Source organism: Carcharodon carcharias, chromosome 4 (assembly GCF_017639515.1).
Source record: "Carcharodon carcharias isolate sCarCar2 chromosome 4, sCarCar2.pri, whole genome shotgun sequence".
In the NCBI taxonomy this organism is placed as follows: Eukaryota; Metazoa; Chordata; class Chondrichthyes; order Lamniformes; family Lamnidae; genus Carcharodon; species Carcharodon carcharias.
Genome location: NC_054470.1, coordinates 69,104,591 through 69,127,103, shown reverse-complemented (window position 1 = coordinate 69,127,103; position 22,513 = coordinate 69,104,591). Strand labels below are relative to the sequence as shown.

At 42.4% G+C, this 22,513-nt stretch overlaps 1 protein-coding gene across 1 annotated transcript in view; it reads left to right on the top strand.

The window, feature by feature from the left end:
* The window catches only part of leprotl1 (leptin receptor overlapping transcript like 1), a 41,605-nt gene extending 20,491 nt beyond the window's left edge, over positions 1–21,114 (top strand). Inside the window, exon 4 of the mRNA XM_041187019.1 lies at positions 20,309–21,114. Coding sequence (XP_041042953.1) covers positions 20,309–20,425 — 117 coding nt within the window. The 3' untranslated portion in view covers positions 20,426–21,114. The remainder of the gene's footprint in view (positions 1–20,308) is intronic.
* Positions 21,115–22,513: the final 1,399 nt, after the last annotated feature.

Genomic DNA, 22,513 nt, shown 5'->3' with positions numbered 1-22,513 from the left:
TTCATCTGCCATGTGTCTGCTCATTCCAGCCTGCCTGTGTCTACTTGAAGCCCATTATTATCTTCCTCACTGTTTATTACATTTCCAAGTTTTGTCTCATTTACAAATTTCAAAACTGTACCTTGTACTTTCAAGTCCGAATGATTAATATATATCAAAAACAGCAATTGTCCTAGTACTGAATCCTGAGGAGCACCACCTTTTTCCAGTCAGAAAAACTGTCATTGAATCTACTTTCCATGCTTTCTATATCTCAGCGGTGTAGATAAGAACTATTTCTTATACTTAACTCTGAGTCATTCTTGTGATTCACTTCTACAATAAAGAGGTATTTGAGTGTTCTGATACTTGTTCTGCAGATAGCATTTGTAAACAACAACAAGATGGACCCCAAGGACTTTTCCTTGGCCCTGTCCTTTTTCTCATCGACATTCTGACCCTTGCCGATAACATCCAAAGACACAACAACAGATTCCATGTGTCTGTTGATGACACCAAGCTCTACTCATCATCACCTCTTTGATCCTTCCAGTGCCTCTGGTTTGTCACATTACTTGTTCAACATCTGGTATTGGATGAATGGAAGTTTCCTCCAATTAAATACTATATTGGGAAGGTTGAAACCATTGCCTGTGATCTCTGCTACAGACTCCATTCCCTAGTCACCAACTCCAAATCTCTCCATGACCACTAAGGCTGAACTGTGCTGTTTGCATCCAAAGTGTCCTATTTGACCGTAGCTGAGCTCCCAACCACATATTCTTCCCCCTCACCAAGGCTACCTACTCTGACCTCTGTAATATCATTCACTTCAAGTCCGAATGATTGTGTATCAAAAACAGCAGTTGTCCCGGTTCTCAACTCTGGGGAACACCACCTTTCTCCAGTCAGAAAAACTGCCACTGAATCCACTTTCCAAGCTTTCTGTTTCTTAGCCAATTTGGTATCCATGCTGCTACTTCCCCTTCAACAAATAGGCTTGTTTGAAAATTGAAGCCAATTATGTGATGTACATAACATCAGCTGCACTGCCCTCATCCACCCTCCCTTACATCATCAAAAGCCAAGTTAGTCAAGCATGATTTTTCCTAAATTAATCTATGCTCTCCCTCCCTTACTTCTGCATTATTGTTAAAGTGGCTGTTTCTGAAAGATTCCGCATCAATTTTATACAGACTGGCTTGCATTTGCCAGAATTATCCTTCTGCCGTTTTGAGCAAAGGTGTAATATTTGCATCCACCAGCCCTCGGACATCATCCTTGTATCTAAGGGAGATTGGATGATGGTGGACAGCATGCCTAAAATTTCTATCCTTACTTCCCTTGGGAACCTAGGATGCAATCAATTAGACCTTGCCACTTCAAGTACTGCCTGTCTTTCTCGTAGCTGCTCTGTGATCCAGGCCACAGGTGTATTGTGACACAGCAGTTGGTAAAGGCTAAGTTGTTTCAACCCTAGAGGGAAACTTGAACAGCTGTCGTAAGCAATATTGTCAATTGGTATGTCTGAATTCAGAAATAAAACCACCAAGCCTCAAGGGTTTTTTATATAAACTAAATTAAGCATTTATTAATTTAACAAGAAATTACACACAAATGCCTACAAATTACTATCATAATAACTTTTAAGAAAATCCCCAAATTAATCACTCAGATAAATCTTCACCAAGGTGACAATAACCCATAGATTTTGAACAGACACCAGGCAAAGCACATTTGACGTTACGAATTCAAAATGAGGTCCCTTTCAATTTGGTTCCTTTGCAGACACAATTGTAGGGCTTACAGGCTGGTTAGATCTTACATACCTCTGACTTGCACATACAAACTGCTTTCTGTTTATGCCTAGCCTTCCCTTTGAATGTAAGTTCTCATTGTATCACTAGGTCTTTGAACTCCACCTGTTCTAACAAAACCCATTTCATAGCACCAATTTTATTAGTAATGAAAACACATTGCTTGGCACCTCCTAGCTAGGTGCAAGATTTTACTCCCTTTTGAATCGCTTATTCAGAAAATGCAAATGTACTCTTTATCTCCTGGCCTTACATTTATCTAATTAACATCTCAAACTACTATACATCAAAGCACCCAGGCTAGCTGGCTTTAATCCAATTAACCCACACAGACACTGACCCCTACAAGTCCAATTTAAAAATCATTTCCAATAACATTATACACATTAATATCTCTTCATGACAAATGAGTCATGGCAGGAGGGGGTCACGGGGGAGGGCGTCGTCAGCAAGGGCAGGGTGATGGCTCTCGGTGAGACCCTCTCTTCCCATTGCTGGGTACCTTGACCAGGCTCGAATGCCCTCCATGCCCCAAGAGCGCAGAAACAACCATAACAGTTTGCACCCCCATGGTGTATCCCCTCTGCCTGCTGTTGGATGAATACCAGCAGCAATGGGATGAGGTCCTTCCTGCGCCAGTTTTAATTGGAGCAGAGGCAGGAAGGTGGTGAGTTCCTCACCTCCCATCCTCCTGCCTGATTAAATATCCTCCTTGCTACCAAACCCACCCATAGGGATGGCATTAAATTCTGCCATACAAATTTGGTGCAAACTCGATGGGCCAAAAGGCCTCTTCTGCACTGCGTGGTTCTGTGTGGAGTTTTTATGCTTATTGATTTAAGACTAAGAATTTGAGAACAATTGTTTATCTAAATCTATTTATGCAGCTATGGTACCTTTTAACTGCAGTTTTAATGAATGAAAAATAAAGTTGACTTCAGTGACTATGCTGTGATCACTTATAAACTTTTCTTATAATCTCTTATAAAATTATCCTTGTGTTCATAACACTTCATGGTCTCACTACTCCCCATCTCTGTAACCTCCTTCAGCACCACAAGATCTCTGTGCTCCTCCAATTCTGGCCTCATGTGCACAACTGATTTTCATTGGCTCCACCAGTGCAGTGCCTTCAATTGCCTGGGTCTTAAGCTCTGGAATTCCCATCCTAAACCTTTCCATCTCTTTACGTCACTCTTTAAAACCTACTGCTTCTTAGCTTTTGGTCATCTGTCCTATAATATCTCTTTGTGGCTCAGTGTCAAACTTTGGTAACATTCCTGTGAAACATTTTGGGATTTTTTAAAGGCACTAATATGTTGCTCTCTTCTGGCTGTGAATAGGTGATTTTAAAATAAAAGACAGACACAATTGGGTCCAGCAAAGATAGTCAGATCAGTCAATCTGATTTTAAACAAAACGCTGCATTGGCAAGCTTTCGCCAGGCTCAGAAGGCTAGTACAAAAATGAAATACTGTAGTTTCTGGAAATCTGAAATAAAACAGAAATTGCTGGAAACACTGCAGATCTGTCAGCATTTGTGGAGAGAGAAACAGGGTTAGTGTTTCAGGTTTGATCTTTCATCAAGACTGAGAAAAGTTAGAAATTGTAACATTTAATTTTTAACTTTTTCCAATCCTGATGAAAGATCACAGCCCTGAAACATTAACTCTGTTTCTCTCTCCAGCGGCCCAAATCTTCCATTCAGGGTCAGAACCCCTATTTACCACCCTGATCAGAAAAACAATTACACACTTAACCATGCTCTGATTTTTCTTGGCAATCTTCTGATGGAGTTGGGAAGTTAAGCCTCGGAGGAAGCACTGGAGAGAATCCATACAGAAGCAGCATCCCCTTTTTAAGGCACTAGCTGCTGTATTCTGGTAATTAATGAGTTAAATGTCCCATAGCTTCTTTGAAAAGCTACAGAGAGAAGGTAAGGGGTAGGGTGGCAGTTGGGTAGAGTGTTAAGGTCAGGTCTGGTCATGAGGGGGATTTGATGTCAGGACTGACTTGGATGGTAGGGTAGGCCGGGTCAGGGAGGAGTCAGGTGGTGGGGGCCAGTCGGGTCAGATTCTGTAGTTACCGAGGAATTAGACTAAGTTTTAATTAGAGTTGGAGATTTTTTTTAAGAGGGTTCCAGGGAGTGGGGCTGTTGCCCATCAGAACTTGAGACTTCCTTGGCTTTTCACACTGAGGGGTGCATCTTGAGGGGCACATCTGGTCTCTGACTATCCGGAGACCAGAAGATCTAGGCCATTAACTCTGTTTCTCTCTCCACAGATATTGACAGACCTGAGTATTTCCAGGATTTTCAGAAGGCTAGGAATTAGGAGGGCGCATCAGAGTTATTGTTGTTTTAAGTAAAATGATCCATTGATTTGGGAAGGCATAATCATTTTTTGTAATATTATGTGAAGGCAAGCTGTGATGATTGAGCTAGGTGAATCTAATCACATCTGATGGAAGTTCACTTTTTGTGTGAAATAAAGCTGCTTAATGATTTGCATCTGACCTTTGTCTCATCAAATATTTTCTCAGTCCACCTTCAAAGAGATTGATGCACATGCAGAAAGTATAAGTATAAATTTCAAATCACAAAGGGGCATAGTATTTCACCCTTTGGTTATGCTATCATAAAGTTAGATATTGGGCAGTACAGGCACGCCAAAAATTTAAGATGCTCAGACCACTTAGGGGAGTGACTAACATATTGACATGAGGCACGTCTATGGCAAGATTTTAAACTTATAATTGATTCTGCCGTAATTTATTGGTACTAAATCAATTATATCGCTGCAAATATTTTAAGTTGCCTTTTAGTCTGCTTCTTGCATTTTCCTCTATTTTAAAAGATATATTAAAAACTGGTAAAAGTAAATACATTAAATAAAAACCTGCCTAAAGTGATTACTTACTCATACATTTTGACACAGTTATGTTTAAAATCTCAGGAAAATGATTTCTTGTGACATTCTGCTCCTGTGTCATGAGCGTGGAGCTCAATTTGGAGTTCTTGGCTGGATCTTCCATTAACTATTTTGTGCTTTGATAATCCTTTTACAGTACTTGTAAATGTACCTGCTTCCTGATTTCCATACATGTGAATGACTACAAACTCCAACCCAACTCCAGAACAGAGCTTAAAAATGGATAACTGCAGTAAAAAATGGGTAACTGCATTTGTAATGTATTAAAAATTTTATAAATTAAACTTGTTGTAAAAGATCCCAGATAGCTTTGGTTGCTGTATTTGAGGGTTTTTTTTTTACATTCAGACATGTGACAAATGAAACTTCAATAAATGACGAGTTCAAAGTGGAATCTTTTGATTTTGTAATTCTAAGTTGTCTCAGCAGTTGCCAGCTTCCAATAAGTCAACAGATACTTGTAACTGATATCTACTTATCTGTCTGCAGAAAACAATAAATTGTTGCTTCTGAAAGCAACTTCTCAAATTCTGCAAACTGCTTCTCAAATTCCTTTATTGGACATGTGTGCTCCTCCCTCCACTCTACAACTTTTCTGTCACTGGATGGAATCTTATCAGTCACGTAGATGTGGCTTTGGGGGATGGAAGGGTGGAAATTTCTGAAAGATGCACACCTGGTCCTGCTTGTCCTAGGATCTTACATTTTTGGCATGCCTGTACTGTCCAGTTTATGATAGCATAACCAAGGATTGAAATACTATGCCTCTTTGTGATCTGAATTGTCAACTGTTCCTACTGCCTTAACCCCTCAACTGTTCTCAAACTCAGTACCTTCCCCCAAAACACTCCTCTGTCTACAAGTATCCTCCAGCATTTGCTTGTCCAAGGATTACCCCAGTTCTTCCAAACGCTCAGAGTACCCATCTTGATTGTTCACCATCTCCTTGTGACTCCTTTATCCTAAGTACACAATCCCCAAATCGTCTCTACTTTCTTTCCTCAATTGCTCCCAGATAATCACCATTCCCCATAATTCATCTCTCATCCCCTCAATCCTGCAAATCATATATTTTTAATAACTCTGCAACACCACAGCATATCCCTTATAGCTAGTATCCTCCATATTCCCATCTGTTGCACCATAGAAGATATATAAATACAGTACTTCTGTAATGATGGACATCACAAAAATGCAAGGAATCTTGAGAAAAACATTTCTGCTACTCAAATTTTGCAGTCTAATACAATAAATGTAGTGAAGACCATGTGTTTTTAAATGTTAAGAAATAAGCAAAAAGCTTGATACCATTGTAGCTGTTTGATATATATAAAAAGAATCAAAGAAATCCTCTGGGCCATAACAATATCTTTAACCATTTGTGTCCATTCTGCCCAAATTTTATATTTTGGCACCTTAGCTAACTCAGTATTTTCTGTTTTTGCTTCTGCTGAGAAATTTCATATGCATTGTATGCAATGCCATGGAAAATGTCAAGTCATAGAGCCACAAAATGGTCAGCAAAAAATGAGGTTGTTTGACCTATGTCTATGCTGGCTTGCTGCAAGAACAATCCAGCTAGTCCCACTCTCCCACCCTTTCCCTGTAGGCCTGCATTTTTTTCTCTTCAAGTAATTATCCTTTGAAAGCCACCATTGAACCAGCCCCCAATACCTTTGCAGGAAGTGCATTTCAAATGATAACCACTCACTATACAAACACGTTAAATACAGAACAGAAACCGGCTCAAAAGAGGAAATAGAGAAATTGTAAAAAAAGAGTTTCAAAGAGAATGGAAGCCAGAAGTCTTTTTTATACATATAAATAGTAGAAGGAGAGTCGAGTCAAATCAAAGAGGGGGCTAATTAGGGACCAAAAAGGAGAACTCTTGAGGAGTGTTATGATCCCTGCTGAGGTTACTCCTGGACAAACCTGATTCCCAGAGTGGAACCCAGCTTGATAAACCCTAACTTTTATTTGTTTGTTTAAATTCATAGAGAGTAGCTACTGAACAGTCACAGGAGCCAGCTGATGAATTTTTTACAAAAGAATAAAACATTTATTCAACAAGAAAGGAGATTAACTATAGTAACAATACTCCTTCACGCACTATATCTTTACAGATTTGTAAGAATAACACAAGTCACAAAAGCTATCTTATACTTCAATGTACACAGTAAGTACCTAGTCCAGGCAAACCTATGGCACCCTGTGGTCAGACACACCACAGTCTGACCTCAAGTGACGTTGCCACCTCAACCAGATGCTATGGATCTCTCCTCAGCTCTCCCCAGATGCTTGTCACACTGCGAGCCAACCAGTCTCACCGAATTCCGTCTTTCACACGAGGGTTTTCATTCTCCACTCTCCAAAACCTCACCTTGGAATCTTCTCCCAGACTGATGTTTTCTCTCAGACATCTTCCACAGGGGTTCACCTCCAGAGTTCCAAACTTTCCTCCTGATGTTCCTCTTCCCTGGGTCACCACATGAATTCAAGCTGTCTTCCATGCACACTCACTCACCAATTTAGCCTTAACAGTACAGCACTGCTTCACATGCCCATAGCAAAGAAATACAGACCTTTAGTTATCTCTTTGAACCTTCTTGCTTCTTGCAAGCTGTTCTCACTTTAAATCTGAAGCTTGGAACCTTTCTCTCTGCCCCTCACTCTTAACTTTACCTAACAGGACCTTTACCCAGGTTCCTGTCCTTCCTTTCACTACAAGGTCTCCTTTGGACTTTCCCCTCTTCCACTCTCTTGGATTTTTGGGGTTTTACTTCGCTTGGGACATTTTTGTTCTGTTGGGAAATCTGTAGTTCCTGCTCCCAGTGTCCAGTCTCTCTGGGGTCCTGGCTTCAACTGGACTTAAAATACTGTTTCTTTAGTCCTGTAAGTATGTCTGTGGGAGGAACCTGCCAACTGCCTCCCCATTGCTAGGCAACAGCACTATTCTTTCTACTCTTGTGTTTACTTTTACTTGAGAGGGTTCGTAAACTTCTCATTAGAAATGCAAGCAGTCTTCTAAAGTAAAAGTAAAACTAAAACTCCATTTTACCTTTCTTAACATACAGACACAGAAATACAAATCAAACTTAAACTTTGAAGCTAAAACTTATTCCTAACACCCACAAATACAAATATTAACTTACTTAAACTATCTCTATTTCCTAACAAGGAGGCAGTGGGTATGACTGAGATATTAATGAGTGCTTTGTACCTGTCTTCATTAAAGGGGATGCTGTCAATGCACCAGTAAAAGAGGAGAAAGTAGTGATATTGGCTAGAATAAAAATAGAGGAAGTACTTAAAAGATTGGCACTACTCAACAACATATCTTTATACAGTGCCCAGTGTAATAAAACATTGAGGTGCTCCACAGGAGCATGATAGAACAAAATATTGCACCAAGACACGTAAGGAGATAATAGGTCAGATGACCAAAAGCTTGGCCAAAGAGGTTTTGAAGAGTGTCTCAAAGGAGAAAAGCGAGTTAAAGAGGTATAGGCAGGGAATTCCTGGGCTTAGAACCTAGGCAACTGAAGGCACAGATACCATTGGTAAAGCAATTAAAATCAGCGTTAAGGAGCCAGAATTAGATGAGTGCAGATATCTCTGAGCATTGTGAGGCTGGCGGAGATTACGGAGAAAGGGAGGGTTGAGACCATAGAGGGATTTGATAATCAGGATGAGAATTTTAAATTCAAGATGTTGCTTGACCAGCGAGCACAAGGGTACATGGTGAACGGGACTTGGTGCAAATTAAGACACGAGCAGCAGAGTTTTGGATGATTTCAATTTATGGCGTGTGGGAGACCAGCTATGTGTTGGAATAATTGAGATTGGAGGTAACAAAGGGTTAATGAGGGTTTCAGATGAGACAGGGTGAAGCCCAGTGATGTTACAGAGGTGGAAATAGGCGGTCTTAGCGGTTCTGTGGATATGAAGCCGGAAGCTCATCCTTGACTCATATCTGACACCAAGGTTGTGAACAGACTGGTTTAATCTCAGACTGTCGCCCAGGAGAGGGCTAACAGAGTTTGAATTGGGGATAGAAATGATGGTTTTGAATGAGGGTTAGAACAAAGTAAGATGATCGAAGGAGAAGTGCCAGAGGAGTAGGAGGTCAGGCCAAGGTGTGATCCAGTGATAATTACCACACCGCCACTGCGATGATCTTGTCAGGGCAAGTAGTGAAAGATACAGACCAGAAGGGAGGCTTCATTAAGGGGGAAGGTATCATCATCCCTAAGCCCTATTTCCATTAAGGCCATGATGTTGATGCAATTAGCCACATGTTCATGGATGGCAATGCCTTTGTTCACAAGTGAATGGATAATCAGGTGGTAAATGCATTGAGAGATGGTAAGAAGTGATCTTCTGGCAGAGTCCACAGGATCAACAGTTGGAAGGGTGAGTTGAACAGGAAGGATATTGGCATGAGTAACCCCCAGCGAGCACACTGAGCGGGAAAGTGGACAAGAGAGCAGTCGAGGTTGCAGCATGTAATGAGCCAGCACTGTATGTCTCGGTGGGCCCTTCAGAGGATGCCACAAAAGACACAGAGGGAAAATGTCGGCATAACTAAGAGGGAGTCAAGACTGGGATGCAGCAGGTGAACAGGAAGATATAGGAGTACTGAAGGGTTGGGATAGGGGATTAGGACGGAAGAACACCTGAGACTGAAGAAGTGGAAGAAGGCATGATGATGGAAGAGAGGGCCTAGGAGGGGACAAGAAAAAAGGAGTAAAAGTAGAAATTGAGTCTTGGGCTTGGGTCTGGTGCAGCAGCCAAACTGTTCTCGTGAATGGACTTGAAAACCTAAAGTTACATAGGCCCAGTCACACAAAATTAGGGAACGCAAAGTCCTATAGTAAATGGGAAATACAAAATAGGTAGGAGATAATAGGAAGGATTCCAGAGTTAAAAGTAGAAAGGTCACTTGGCTGAGATTCCAGATTACTGAGGGAAGAAAAGGTGGAAATTATGGAAGCTGTGACCAATTTTCCAATCATCCTTAGTTATGGGGATGGTGCCACAGAACTGGAAGTTTGCTAATATTACTTCTTAAGGTGTCGTGCCCTAAGAGGGCATTGGTGGCCATGGACTTGTCCATGATTATGTTTGGCAAGATACTGCAATGGTTTGCCATTGCCTTCCACAGTATGGCTAACAAGGAAACTCTCCCGCTCTTACCACCTGCCATCAGCATATTGAAAGAATTTACAGGCTGATAATCAGCCTGTTTGGCCATATTATGGATGCTTCCTTCCATGGCTATCAAGACCTGAAGTGGAACTTGAACCCAGAGCTCCTGACCCAGAGGTAGGGTCCCGACCACTGCCTCAAGACCTCTATGCAAATGTTACAACCCTAATTAAAAAAAGAGAACAAGGATTAACTGGCAACTGCAGGCCAGTTGGTCTAATATGGTAGACAAATTTTAGAGACTAATCTAGGACAAAATTAATTGGCATTTGGGAAAAACATGGCCTAATAATTAAAAGTCAGCATGGATTTGTTAAGTGAAATCATGTTTGACTAATTTAATTGAGTTCTTTGAAATAGCAAAGGGTTGATGACAGTGGTAAAGTTGATGTTGTGTTGCTCCACGTTTTAATGCATCCCTCAGCACGTAGTCCTGGTCCTTGGATTGTGCCAGCCTGCAACACTTGGCCAAAGACAACTCTGCACTGGAATTTAACAAGTTTTGGCCAGACCAAAGAGTATCTTTTATCACATTGATGGTCCTCCAGCTGCACTTGATGTTTATTTCTGTGTGCATCCCTGAAAACAGTCTGTAGAGCTCACAGTCCTGCATCACAGTGCTGCTCAGGATGAACCTCCTCGACAAAAGTCACTGCATCTCCTTCCAGACCTTTGTAAAGGCACATTCCAGAAGTAACTGACAATGGAATTTTACCCGCCACAGCCATCTCGAGGGCAACCTGTGGAGGGGATGAGACTCCAGGCATGTGGGAAGGATCTGATGGGGAGGGTCTTTCTCACCACCAGCCAAGCTGCATCTTAGTGCTTGTTCTGGTGATGAGGCATTTTACCAAATAACCTTTTGACTGCCTGCTCAGGGAACCATCTCCTTTTCCCTCAGGGCCTCTAGGATGTTACGTGCAGACCACTGCCTGATGGACTTGTGGCCAAAGGTGTTTTTCTGCATAAACTTTTCCACAAAGGATAGGTAGTACAGTATGGTCCAACTGCTTAGAGCATTCCATGGCAATATGGCCAGACCAACACTGGAAACATGTAGAACCTTAGCATGTAGTGACTCTTCGTGTTTACAAGGCTCCATGCACAGCTTTGGATGAGGGCAAAGTTGGGTATGTTATTTTTCCCTATATTTATAGGTTTGTACATTGTGTCTCTTCTAACACAGTCCATTTTCAACCTCCAGATAATGTGGAAGATGGTTTGAGTGATCACCTTGGTACAGGAGTGAGGAATTGGTCAGACTTGCACCTTGTACATCAGCACCAATAGCACCTCGCATTTGACCAAGTTCGTGTCTGTAATGGAGAGGGAGGGTCACTCCCACATGCCCAGTTTTTGTTTTACCGTAGCTACTCTCTTTTTCCAGTTTCCAACGCATGCCCCAGCTTCTCTGAGTGGGTGTCACTGGCTAGGCCAGCATTTATTGCCCATCTCTAATTGCCCTTGAGAAGGTGATGGTGAGCTGCCGCCTTGAACCACTACACCCCAGGTGGCATAAGTGCACTCACAGTGCTGTTAGGGAGGGAGTTCCAGGATTTTGACCCAGCAGCATTAAAGAAATGGTGATATATTTTCAAATCAGGATGGTGTGTGGTTTGGAGAAGAACTTCCAGGTGGCAGTGTTCCCATGTATCTGTTGCCCTTGTTCTTCTAGATGGTAGCGGTCATGGACTTGGAACATTCTATCTAAGGAGCCTTGGTGAGTTCCTGCAGTGCATCTTGGAGATGATACACACTATTGCCACTGTGTGTCAGTGGTGGAGGGAGGGAGTGAATGTTTGTGGATGAGGTGCCAGTCAAGCAGGCTGCTTTGTCCTGGATGGTGTGAAGCTTCTTGAGTGTTGTTGGAGCTGTACTCATCCAGGCAAGTGGAGAGTTTTCCATCACTCCTGAATTGTGCTTTGTGGATGGTGGACAGGCTTTGGGGAGTCAGGAGGTGAGTTACTTGCTGCAGGATTCTGTGTCACTGACCTGCTCTTGTAGCCACAGTATTTATATGTCCAGTCCAGTTCAGTTTCTGGTCAGTAGAAACCTAGAATGTTGATAGAAATTCAGTGATGGTAATGCCATTGAATTTCAAGGGGTGATGATTAGATTCTCTCTAGTTGGTCATTGCCTAGCACTTGTCTGACACATGTCTTACTTGCCACTTGTCAGCCCAAGCCTGGATATTGTCCAGGTATTGCTGCATTTGGACATGGACTGTTTCTGTATCTGAGGAGTTGTGAATGGCGTTGAACATTGTGCAATCATCAACGAACATCCCAACTTCTGACCTTATGATGGAGGGAAGGACATTGATGAAACATTTGAAGATGGTTGGGCCTAGGACACTACCCTGAGGAACTCCCGGAGTGATGTCCTGGAACTGAGATGATTGACCTCCAATATCCACAACCATCTTCCTTTGTGCTAGGTATGATTCCAACCAGCGGAGAGTTTTCCCTGATTCGCATGGACTCCAGTTTTGCTAGGGCTCCTTGATGCCACACTCCTCGATATCTCCAGCACCTTCATGTAGACTGACCTGACGGTGAAAGGGGGTGAAGGATTGGTCAACCCAACTTTCAAAGAAAATGACCTAGCTCTTGCCACGGTTTACCTTGACTCCCGAGAACTATATGATCTGGTTGCAGATGCTCATCAGTCTCTGCACGAAACAGTGAATCCATGATGTTGTCCATGTCCAGAGAGCGTTTGACCTGAGTGCCTCCACTGCCTGGAATTGTCATCCCTCTTATGCCCACATCTTTCCTCATGGATTCAGCAAAAGGCTCAATACAACACATGAGCAGGACAGGGGAGAAAGGGCAGGCCTGCCTAACTCTAGATTTGATCTGAAAGCTTTCAGATTCCCACCCATTAATTGAAACGGCACTACTAATGTAGAACAGTTGTATTCAATTGCAGATTCCTTCCCCAAACCCAATTTTGGAGAGCACATCCATCATTCAGGTGTGCGATATTCTGTCAAAGGCCTTCTCCTGGTCCAGTCTGATGAGGCAGGTATCCATCCCCCTGTTCTGCGCATAGGCAGTTGTATCCCTGAGTAGTGGGAGGCTATCGGACATCTGTTAGCTACAGCACGGATTTGGTCGGGGTGGATCATCAACTCCAGAGCAGATTTGACCTGATTGGCAATGACCTTGGGCAGAATTTTGTAATTCACATTCAGCGGTGAAATGGCAGCCACCTTCTGATTTTCTCTGTCTCCCATTTCTGCTGAAAACCTATTACCTTTCAATTCTGCTGAAAGGTCAGAGACCTGAAATGTTAACTCTGTTTCTGTCTCCACAGATGCTGCCAGACCTGCTGAGTATCCCCAGTATTATCTGAATTCATTGGTTTATCTCTGTAATAAAGAAACATCTCACAATTTATTGGGAAGTTGCTGGTTCTGGATGCTGAATGAGGGTGTCTGACAGGGATCCATCATTTCCGTAAAAGGGGAGCTAGAAATTGTTATGACCAATGCAGTTGGTAAAACAGAGTTATTTAAAAATCCCAGAGGGGAACTTTAAACAACTGTCATAACCTATAATTTTGAGTGTATGTTTGAGATGTGACTCTAAATTCAGGAATCAGACCACCAGTTCTCAAGGCTTTACGTTAAACTAATTGAAACATTTTATTAATTTACACAGGTTAAAATATATACAGATGGCTTCAAATTACTACTATCATTACTTATAATAAATTCCCAAACTAATCTCCATTAAGGCAAAATAGACTTAACCAGACACCAGGCAAAGGATTTTCACCTTACGAATTCAAAATGAGATAAAAGCAAAATACTGCGGAATCTGAAAGAAAAACATGTTCTTTGCACTTTGGATCCTGTGGAGTCAGTGGGAGGCTTACAGTTAAAAGCAAAAAACTGCAGATGCTGGAAATCCAAAACAGAAACAAAAATACCTGGAAAAACTCAGCAGGTCTGGCAGATTCTGCGGAGAGGAACAAGGTAACGTCTCGAGTCCAAATGACGCTTCAAAAGAACTAAGTAAAAATAGAAGAGAGGTGAAATATCAGCTGGTTTAAGGGGGTGTGGGACAAGTAGAGCTGGATAGAGGGCCAGTGATAGGCAGAGATCACCAAAAGATGTCACAGACAAAAGGACAAAGAGGTGTTGAAGGTGGTGATATTATCTAAGGAATGTGCTAATTAAGGGTAGAAAGCAGGACAAGCAAAGTACAGATAGCCCTAGTGGGGGTGGGGTGGGGTGAAGGAATCGAAAAAGACTAAAAGGTAGAGATAAAACAATGGATGGAAATACATTTAAAAATAATGGAAATAGGCGGGAAAAGAAAAATCTATATAAATTATTGGAAGAAAAAAAGGGGGGGATTGGAAAAGGGGTGGGGATGGAGGAGAGAGTTCATGATCTAAAATTGTTGAACTCAATATTCAGTCCAGAAGGCTGTAAAGTGCCTAGTCGGAAGATGAGGTGCTGTTCCTCCAGTTTGCATTGAGCTTCACTGGAACAATGCAGTAGGCCAAGGACGTACACGTGGGCATGAGAGCAGGGTGGAATGTTGAAATGGCAAGCGACAGGGAGATATGGGTAATGCTTGCGGACAGACCGAAGGTGAACTGCAAAGCGGTCACCCAGTCTGCGTTTGGTCTCTCCAATGTAGAGGAAACCGCATTGGGAGCAACGACTGCAGTAGACTAAATTGAGGGAAATGCAAGTGACATGCTGCTTCACTTGAAAGGAGTGTTGGGGCCCTTGGATGGTGAGGAGAGGGGAAGGAAAGGAGCAGGTGTTGCACCTTCTGCGGTTGTATGGGAAGGTGCCGTGGGAGGGGGTTGAGGTGTAGGGGGTGATGGAGGAGTGGACCAGGGTGTTCCGGAGAGAACGATCCCTGCGGAATGCCGCTGGAGGGTGAAGGGAAGATGTGTTTGGTGGTGGCATCATGCTGGAGTTGGCGGAAATGGCGGAGGATGATCCTTTGAATGCGGAGGCTGGTGGGGTGATAAGTGAGGACAAGGGGGACCCTATCATGTTTCTTGGAGGGAGAGGAAGGTGTGAGGGCGGATGCGCGGGAGATGGGCTGGACACGGTTGAGGGCCCTGTCAACCACTGTGTGTGGAAAACCTCGGTTAAGGAAAAAGGAAGACATGTCAGAGGAACTGTTTTTGAAAGTGGCATCATCAGAACAGATGCGACGGAGGCAAAGGAACTGAGAGAATGGGATGGAGTCCTTACAGGAAGCGGGGTGTGAGGAGCTGTAGTCGAGGTAGCTGTGGGAGTCGGTAGGCCTGTAATGGATATTGGTGGACAGTCTAGCACCAGAAATTGAGACAGAGAGGTCAAGGAAGGGAAGGGAAGTGTCAGAGATGGACCATGTGAAAATGATGGAGGGGTGGAGATTGGAAGCAAAATTAATAAATTTTTCCAGGTCTAGACGAGGGCATGTAGCAGCACCGAAGTAATCATCGATGTACCGGAGAAAGAGTTGTGGGAGGGGGCCGGAGTAGGACTGGAACAAGGAATGTTCCACATACCCCATCAAGAGACAGGCATAGCTGGGGCCTATGCGGGTACCCATAGCCACACCTTTTATTTGGAGGAAGTGTGAGGAGTTTAAGGAGAAATTGTTCAGTGTGAGAACAAGTTCAGCCAGACGGAGGAGAGTAGCGATGGATGGGGGTTGTTCGGGCCTCTGTTCGAGGAAGAATCGGAGAGCCATCAGACCATCCTGGTGGGGTGTAGAGGGATTGGACATCTATGGTGAAGAAGAGGCGGTTGGGGCCAGGGAACTGGAAATTGTTGATATGAGGTAGGGTGTCAGAGGAATCACGGATGTAAGTGGAAAGGGACTGACAAGGGGAGAGAGAATGGAGTCAACATAGCAAGAAATGAGTTCCGTGGGCAGGAACAGACTGGCACGATCAGTCTGCTGGGACAGTCTGTTTGTGGATTTTGGGTAGGGGGTAGAAGCGGGCCGTCCGAGGTGGGAGACTATCAGGTTGGAAGCTGTGGAAGGAGCGTCTCCAGAGGAGAAGAGGTCAGTAACAGTCCTGGAAATAATGGCTTGATGTTCAGTGGTGGGGTCATGGTCCAGGGGGAGGTAGGAGGAAGTGTCTGCGAGTTGACACTCAGCCTCTGCGAGGTAGAGGTCAGTGCACCAGGCAACAACAGCACCACCCATGTCAGTGGGTTTGATGACAATGTCAGGTTTGGACCTGAGATAACGGAGTGCAGCAAGTTCAGAGAGAGAGAGGTTAGAGTGGTGAGAGGAGTAGAGAAATTGAGACGACTAATGTCATGCCGACAGTTCTCAATGAAACGATCAAGAGAAGGTAAGAATCCAGAGGGAGGGGTCCAGGTGGAGGGAGAATATTGGAGGTGGGTGAAAGGATCCGTTGAACGGGGAGAGGACTCCTGCCCAAAGAAGTGAGCACTGAGACGAAGCCGGCGGAAGAAGAGTTCTGCATCGTGCCGAGTCCGAAATTCATTGAGATGAGGGCGTAAGGGTATGAAATTAAGTCCTTTGCTGAGCACTGAACGTTCAGCGTCGGAGAGAGGAAGGTCAGGGTGTATGGTGAATACACGGCCGGAGCTGGGATTGGAAGACGGGATGGGGACAGAGGGACGGGCAGGGGTGGAGGGTCCTGGATGGGTGTTGGAGCTTGCATTCCTTTGCACCTGAAAGAAAGAGACAAAGTTTCTTGTTGAGGTGTCGGATGAGACGGTGAATAAAATGAAACTGGGGGCACGCGCAGCTTTGAAAAAGGCTGCGGCGGTGCTGCTGGAGGGAGAGGTCGAGTGTGTTCATATGGTGGCGCTTGGCACTGAGTGTGGATCTCAGAATGCAACAAGAACAGCAGCCCGAGGAGAGTTGTATGTCTCGGAGATACCTGTAATCCTGGGTGGGTTCGAAACATGAGGGATAGAACTTCAGTTGAAATCCACGTGGGGTAAGTCGGAGATGGAGACAGTCACTGAGGAAGGAAATATGGCTCTGAAAGCGGGCTTTAGTAAACACCTTGTCAAACACCAGGAGAGAAATGGAAAGCAATGAAGGTGAACAAGGCAAATGAGAGATACGAAAATCCTGACGGAGAGAAGAGCAATACTTCTTCAAGGTAGGCATTCCTTGAAGAGAAGTGGCAGTCAATTAAACACTAAGATAAAAGCAAAAAACTGTGGATGTTGGAAATCTAAAACAAAAACTCAGCAGGTCTGGCAGCATCTGCGGAGAGGAACACAGTTAACGTTTTGAGTCTGAATGACCCTTCAACAGAACTTAGTAAAAATAGAAGAGAGGTGAAATATAAGCTGGTTTAAGGGGGTGTGGGACAAGTAGAGCTGGATAGAGGGCCAGGGATAGGTGGAGATAACCAAAAGATGTCACAGACAAAAGGACAAAGAGGTGTTGAAGGTGGTGATATTATCTAAGGAATGTGCTAATTAAGGGTAGAAAGCAGGACAAGAAAGGTACAGATAGCCCTAGTGGAGCTGGGGTGGGGTGAAGGAATCGAAAAAGGGCTAAAAGGTAGAGATAAAACAATGGATGGAAATACATTTAAAAATAATGGAAATAGGTGGGAAAAGAAAAATCTATATAAATTTTTGGGAGAAAAAGGGGGGGATCATTGCCTTTTGATCTTAGATTGCTTCTGCTCTGCACGCCCAAAAATTTCTGAATTCAAATTCTCATTACCTCACCAGCATCTTTGAACTTCACCTTTTAACAATGAAACCCCTTTGATAGTACCAATTTTATTAGTAATTTAAACATATTGCTTGGTATCTGCTAGATAGGTGTCAAGTTTCCACCCCACTTCTTGAATAAAAGCAAAATACTGCGGATGCTGGAAATCTGAAACAAAAACAAAAATAGCTGGAAAAACTCAGCAGATCTGACAGCATCTGCAGAGAGGAATACATTTAACGTTTCAAGTCTGTATGACTCTTCATCAGAACTAAGGAAAAATAGAAATGAGGTGAAATATAAGCTGGTTGAGGGGGGTGAGACGGGTAGAGCTGGATGCTTCTTGAATGCTGTATTCAAAAAATGCAAATGCACGCTCTCTCTTTTACATATCAAAACTAGTACACGTCAAAGCACCCAGACTAGCTGGTTTTAATTCAATTAAGACACACCCACAGACTAAACCTTTATTTAAAAAGAAAAATATTTTCCAATAATATATACATTAATAGCTTCATGACAGAAATAGAAACACAAGTATTCAGTCGGGTTCAGCAAAGACCATGTAGTCAGTCGTGTTTGAGACCAAAAACTGCAAATTAGGATTTGTTAAGATTCTGGAAATGCAGAAGGATAGTTTGCATTATAGAAAACAACACTGGTGTGGGTAAATGAAAATGTAAGTTTGTTCAATGTAAGTGATGCCCATTTCCAGGGGACAGTGCCATGGGCTGCTACCTGAACAGCCCATGTGTTATTTTTCAATGATATCAACAAGAAGCACCATTTTATCTATGCAGGAAGCAGCCTGCAAAGCTGCCTATCCCCAAGATATTGATGTAATCTGCAGTGCATCTCTCCAAAGTGGTGTTACGCAACCAAGTTCTTTCCTCATTGAGCCCATTCATAACTGTTGCTCTGTATATTCGCTTGCTGTGAAATATAGCTGCTCAATTGTGTCAGCCATGGCTCAGTTGACGGCACTCTTGCCTCTAAGTCTTAAGGTTATGGTGTCAGGTCCTATTCCAAGACTTGAGCACAAAAATCAAGTTGGCACTCCAGTCCAGTACTGAGGGTATGCACAGTGCTTTCTAAATCACCTTACACTAACTCTATTCTGTTTCTATTGTACATAAATCTCAAGTTATGTTGCCCAATGTGCAGCAGTTTGCATTTATCACTATAAGATCTGTCATATGTATACCTATTTTTATAAACATTAAACAACTTGGATGTGTGATATGACTGCAAGATTGTCAAATTTGCCAATAATGCAAAAATAAGCAGTGCAGGCACAACTTTGCAGGTGGATATTGGTCCTTTATGCAAATAAAGAAACAGATGGCAGATGACATTTTAGAGCACTTGAGACATGTTCTCAGGCTGGTGAAACATCTGTTGCTCACACTGATGATTATCCATCACTGAATTCTTATATAGTTCCATCAACAAATTATACCTGAAGGGCTGGGTATTTGTTTCGGGATCAGGACCCTGATGTCGGGTTCAAATCCAGGTCTCGACCTTCCACCATGCCGGAAATACTGACCCAATTTTCAAATGAATGACCAATTAATGGCCTTTGAAATTGCTGCCCAATTAAGGACAGTGGGGCAGGCTTTTGTGAAGCTGAAGGACCAGCAGGAAACCCTCCAGCACTGAAGGTTCTGAAGTCTGTCGATACAAGGAAGGGAGAGAGAAGGCACCTCAAATTGAAGGTGCCCTTTCAATGCTTTTTACAAACTTTAAAAAACGAAAAGGCCACAGCTGCTGGAACACCATTGTGGAAGTATGATGGCTTAGGGGGTTGTAGGCGTGCACTCAAAGTCATCCTGAAGCACTGGCTCCCTGGTCTGCATCCAGGAGGCCACCTCCAAGGTGCCTGCCGGGCTTCGAACACGCTTCTGGGTGGAAAACCATCATGCTGGCCTAGCTGCCTCCGTATAAATGGCCTGGAGGAGGGAAGATACCAGCAAACTGGTTTGCCAGCCGACGCTGGGAAATTCTGGGTCCATCCCGCCTTTGTCACTACCAAAATGCTAGCTTCCAAAATCTAGTCCAAGATGTTAATTCATCTCTGTAGAAATGTTACTGTTACCATTGTTTTTTGTTTGTTCTTAATCAGATCAAGTCCCAGTCAGTTTAATTAAATGTTTTTGTAGGCAGAACTTTATTAAACGCTTCTGAAAATTAAGTAAACTAAGCTATATCATTATCTCCTTCAATCTATGAGATCCTCAAAATTATTCATAAGATTTGTTCACTATGATACACTTAATTCACTTTTATTCACCAGGATTCACTTAAAATATGTTTACTTGTAAGCACTGAAAGATGTACAGTGTATTCCATGGTTTCTATTTAGTTTATGTTCTGGGCTTGATCTCACAAGAAACACAGAACTCTTAGAATTCGCATTGTATAGAAAATGTGAATGTTAAATCATAGACAGTGTCCTAATACCCATAATGTGTAGAAAATGTGAATGTTAAATCACACACAGGATCACAATACCCAGAACATAAAGAAATTTGAATTTAAATCACACAGGACACCATTACAAGAGCAGCATGGTAATATTGAACATTACAGAACCTCAGGCTACAGTTGAAGTTTTGTATCCAGTTTGGATGCTTTTGGTTGCAGATGTGCCACAGTATGTCTTTTTGAACTGTGTTTTTTGATCTAATTTCAGATTGAATGGGGAGCATGTTCTCTGGTGCTAACGGGCAATGTCATCATCTTTGCAACTATTCTGGGATTTTTTGTGGTTTTTGGCACTAATGATGACTTCAGCTGGCAGCAGTGGTGAGAGATACATATGCCAATGGATGCAGAAGGGAGAGTGTCTAGAATTCATCCAAAAATGAACTGTTATAATATCAATGACTGTCCAATACCAGACGTGGCTAAATCATTACTTTTTACACTGACATTTGTCAGTCTGCACAAGTGTGCATTTATAAGAGACTGCATCCCTCTTTTATTAGTCTAAATATTATCTACATATCAAGACACAAAGTTTGATTTTGCAATCCCTATTGGTGCAACATTGATAACTATCTCAAAGAAATGGACAAAAAGTATTGTAACATCGTAGAAAACACTATTGAGAAGAATCAACTGTTTGATTTGTTATTTTGTTCTGTTAGCTTTGACGTGAAGCATTTGTAAACTAACAAAAGGGATTTATTCTCTTTTAAATCAAAGTATTTGCTGTCTTTTGTGTTTTAGTGTACAGTAAGATTTTAGTGCTGTGTTGTATAGTTGGGTGCAGTATTGCATGCTGTATTATAATTGAGCTTTATTGTGTTCATTTTTATGTATAAGATCAGTATCAAGTTAGAAAAGTGAAACTTTACATTGTGATGTCTTTACAATTGGTAGATAGTTTACTTTCGTCCTGTCGCTGTTTTCAACATATTTACAAAAGCAAGTATTAATCAGTGTGTCCTGTAAAGCTGCAGATAAATACCTTTAAAATTATACTCTGTTAATTGATATTTGCGTGACTTGTGTTTATTGTGTTATTAATGTGTCCTGAAACTATTGCAATACTTTGGTAAAATCTGAGAGCATGAATGGTGAGGATACAAAATCTATCCCCTTTGGACCCTAATTTAACTTTGAAGCCAATCCATCTTGTGCCTGAACTTTCCATTAAAGCTCATCCCTCTAGTTTAGCCCTGTGGGCCAGTTCCTTTAGTTGCCTAACAATCTCATCAAAACTCCTTTCCCTAGTACGCTAACTATATTTCAGGAATCGTGTGTATTTTGAATGTTCCTCCTGTCTATCTTTTCCCTGATTAGCAGGTTAAACCCCAGAATTTCTTTCTCTGGTAATCTTTCTTAGGTCTACTCTAAATTGACTTATCATTAATTTAAATTTATCTTCCCTAGTCCTACTCCTCAACTTACTTTTGGGTTTCAGTTTATACTATTTAATATTTTATACACTGACTTCTTCCTCTAATGATCTTTCTTTTAGTCCAATACAGAAGTAAAATACGGTGGAAGTTGGAAATCTGAATTAAACAGCAAAAAATGTTGGAAATCCTCAGCAGATCTAACTAACGGTTATCAAACTGATGCGTTGGGCAGAATTTTAACCTGCAAGGTAGGAAGCAGGTGTGGGTGGGGGGTTAGATTCCAAAAAAATGGTGGCATGCTGAAAACCTAACATAATCCTGGTCACTTTAAGCTTTTACCAGCCTGTATTCAGAGGCATGCGGGAAACCCCTGTGTGTGTGTTGCTTCTGCAATTTAAATATGTTCAGAATCAATTAATTCTGGTATTAACTGAGCATTCTGGCTTTAACAGCCAGCGTACATGCTTCGCAAGCTGCGTGAAACTCACCAGGATCAACAAGAAGCACACACACTGGGGATTTATTGTAAAGTGAAATTGACAAATCCGAGGGCCTTTAAAGAGTAAAAATACACAGCTACTTGCCTGCATTGTGGAAGGCTTATGCTCACAGGCTTTTGCTAAGAGTGTACTTTCACTGCTCTACAAGGTTACTTTACTCACCTTGTTCTGAATTTCCCTATCAACCTCCACTGCAGCATGGATGTAGCTTATAAGAGTAGAAGAAATAGGAGCTGTAGTAGGCCATTTTGAGCCTGCTCTGTCTTTCAACAAGATGTTTGATCAATCAATTCTACCTTCCTGCACCATCCCCACATCTCTTTGTACCCAAAAATCTATCAACCTATGTCTTGAATATAGACTCAACAACTATGCATCCACAGCTCTCTGAGATGAGGATTCCAAAGATTTACGACGCTTTGAGTGAAGGAAATTTCTCCTCATCTCAGTCCTAAATGGTCAACCCATAATTCTGAGACTGTAACCCATGTTCTAGATTCCCCAGCCATCTACCCTGTCAACCCCCTTAAG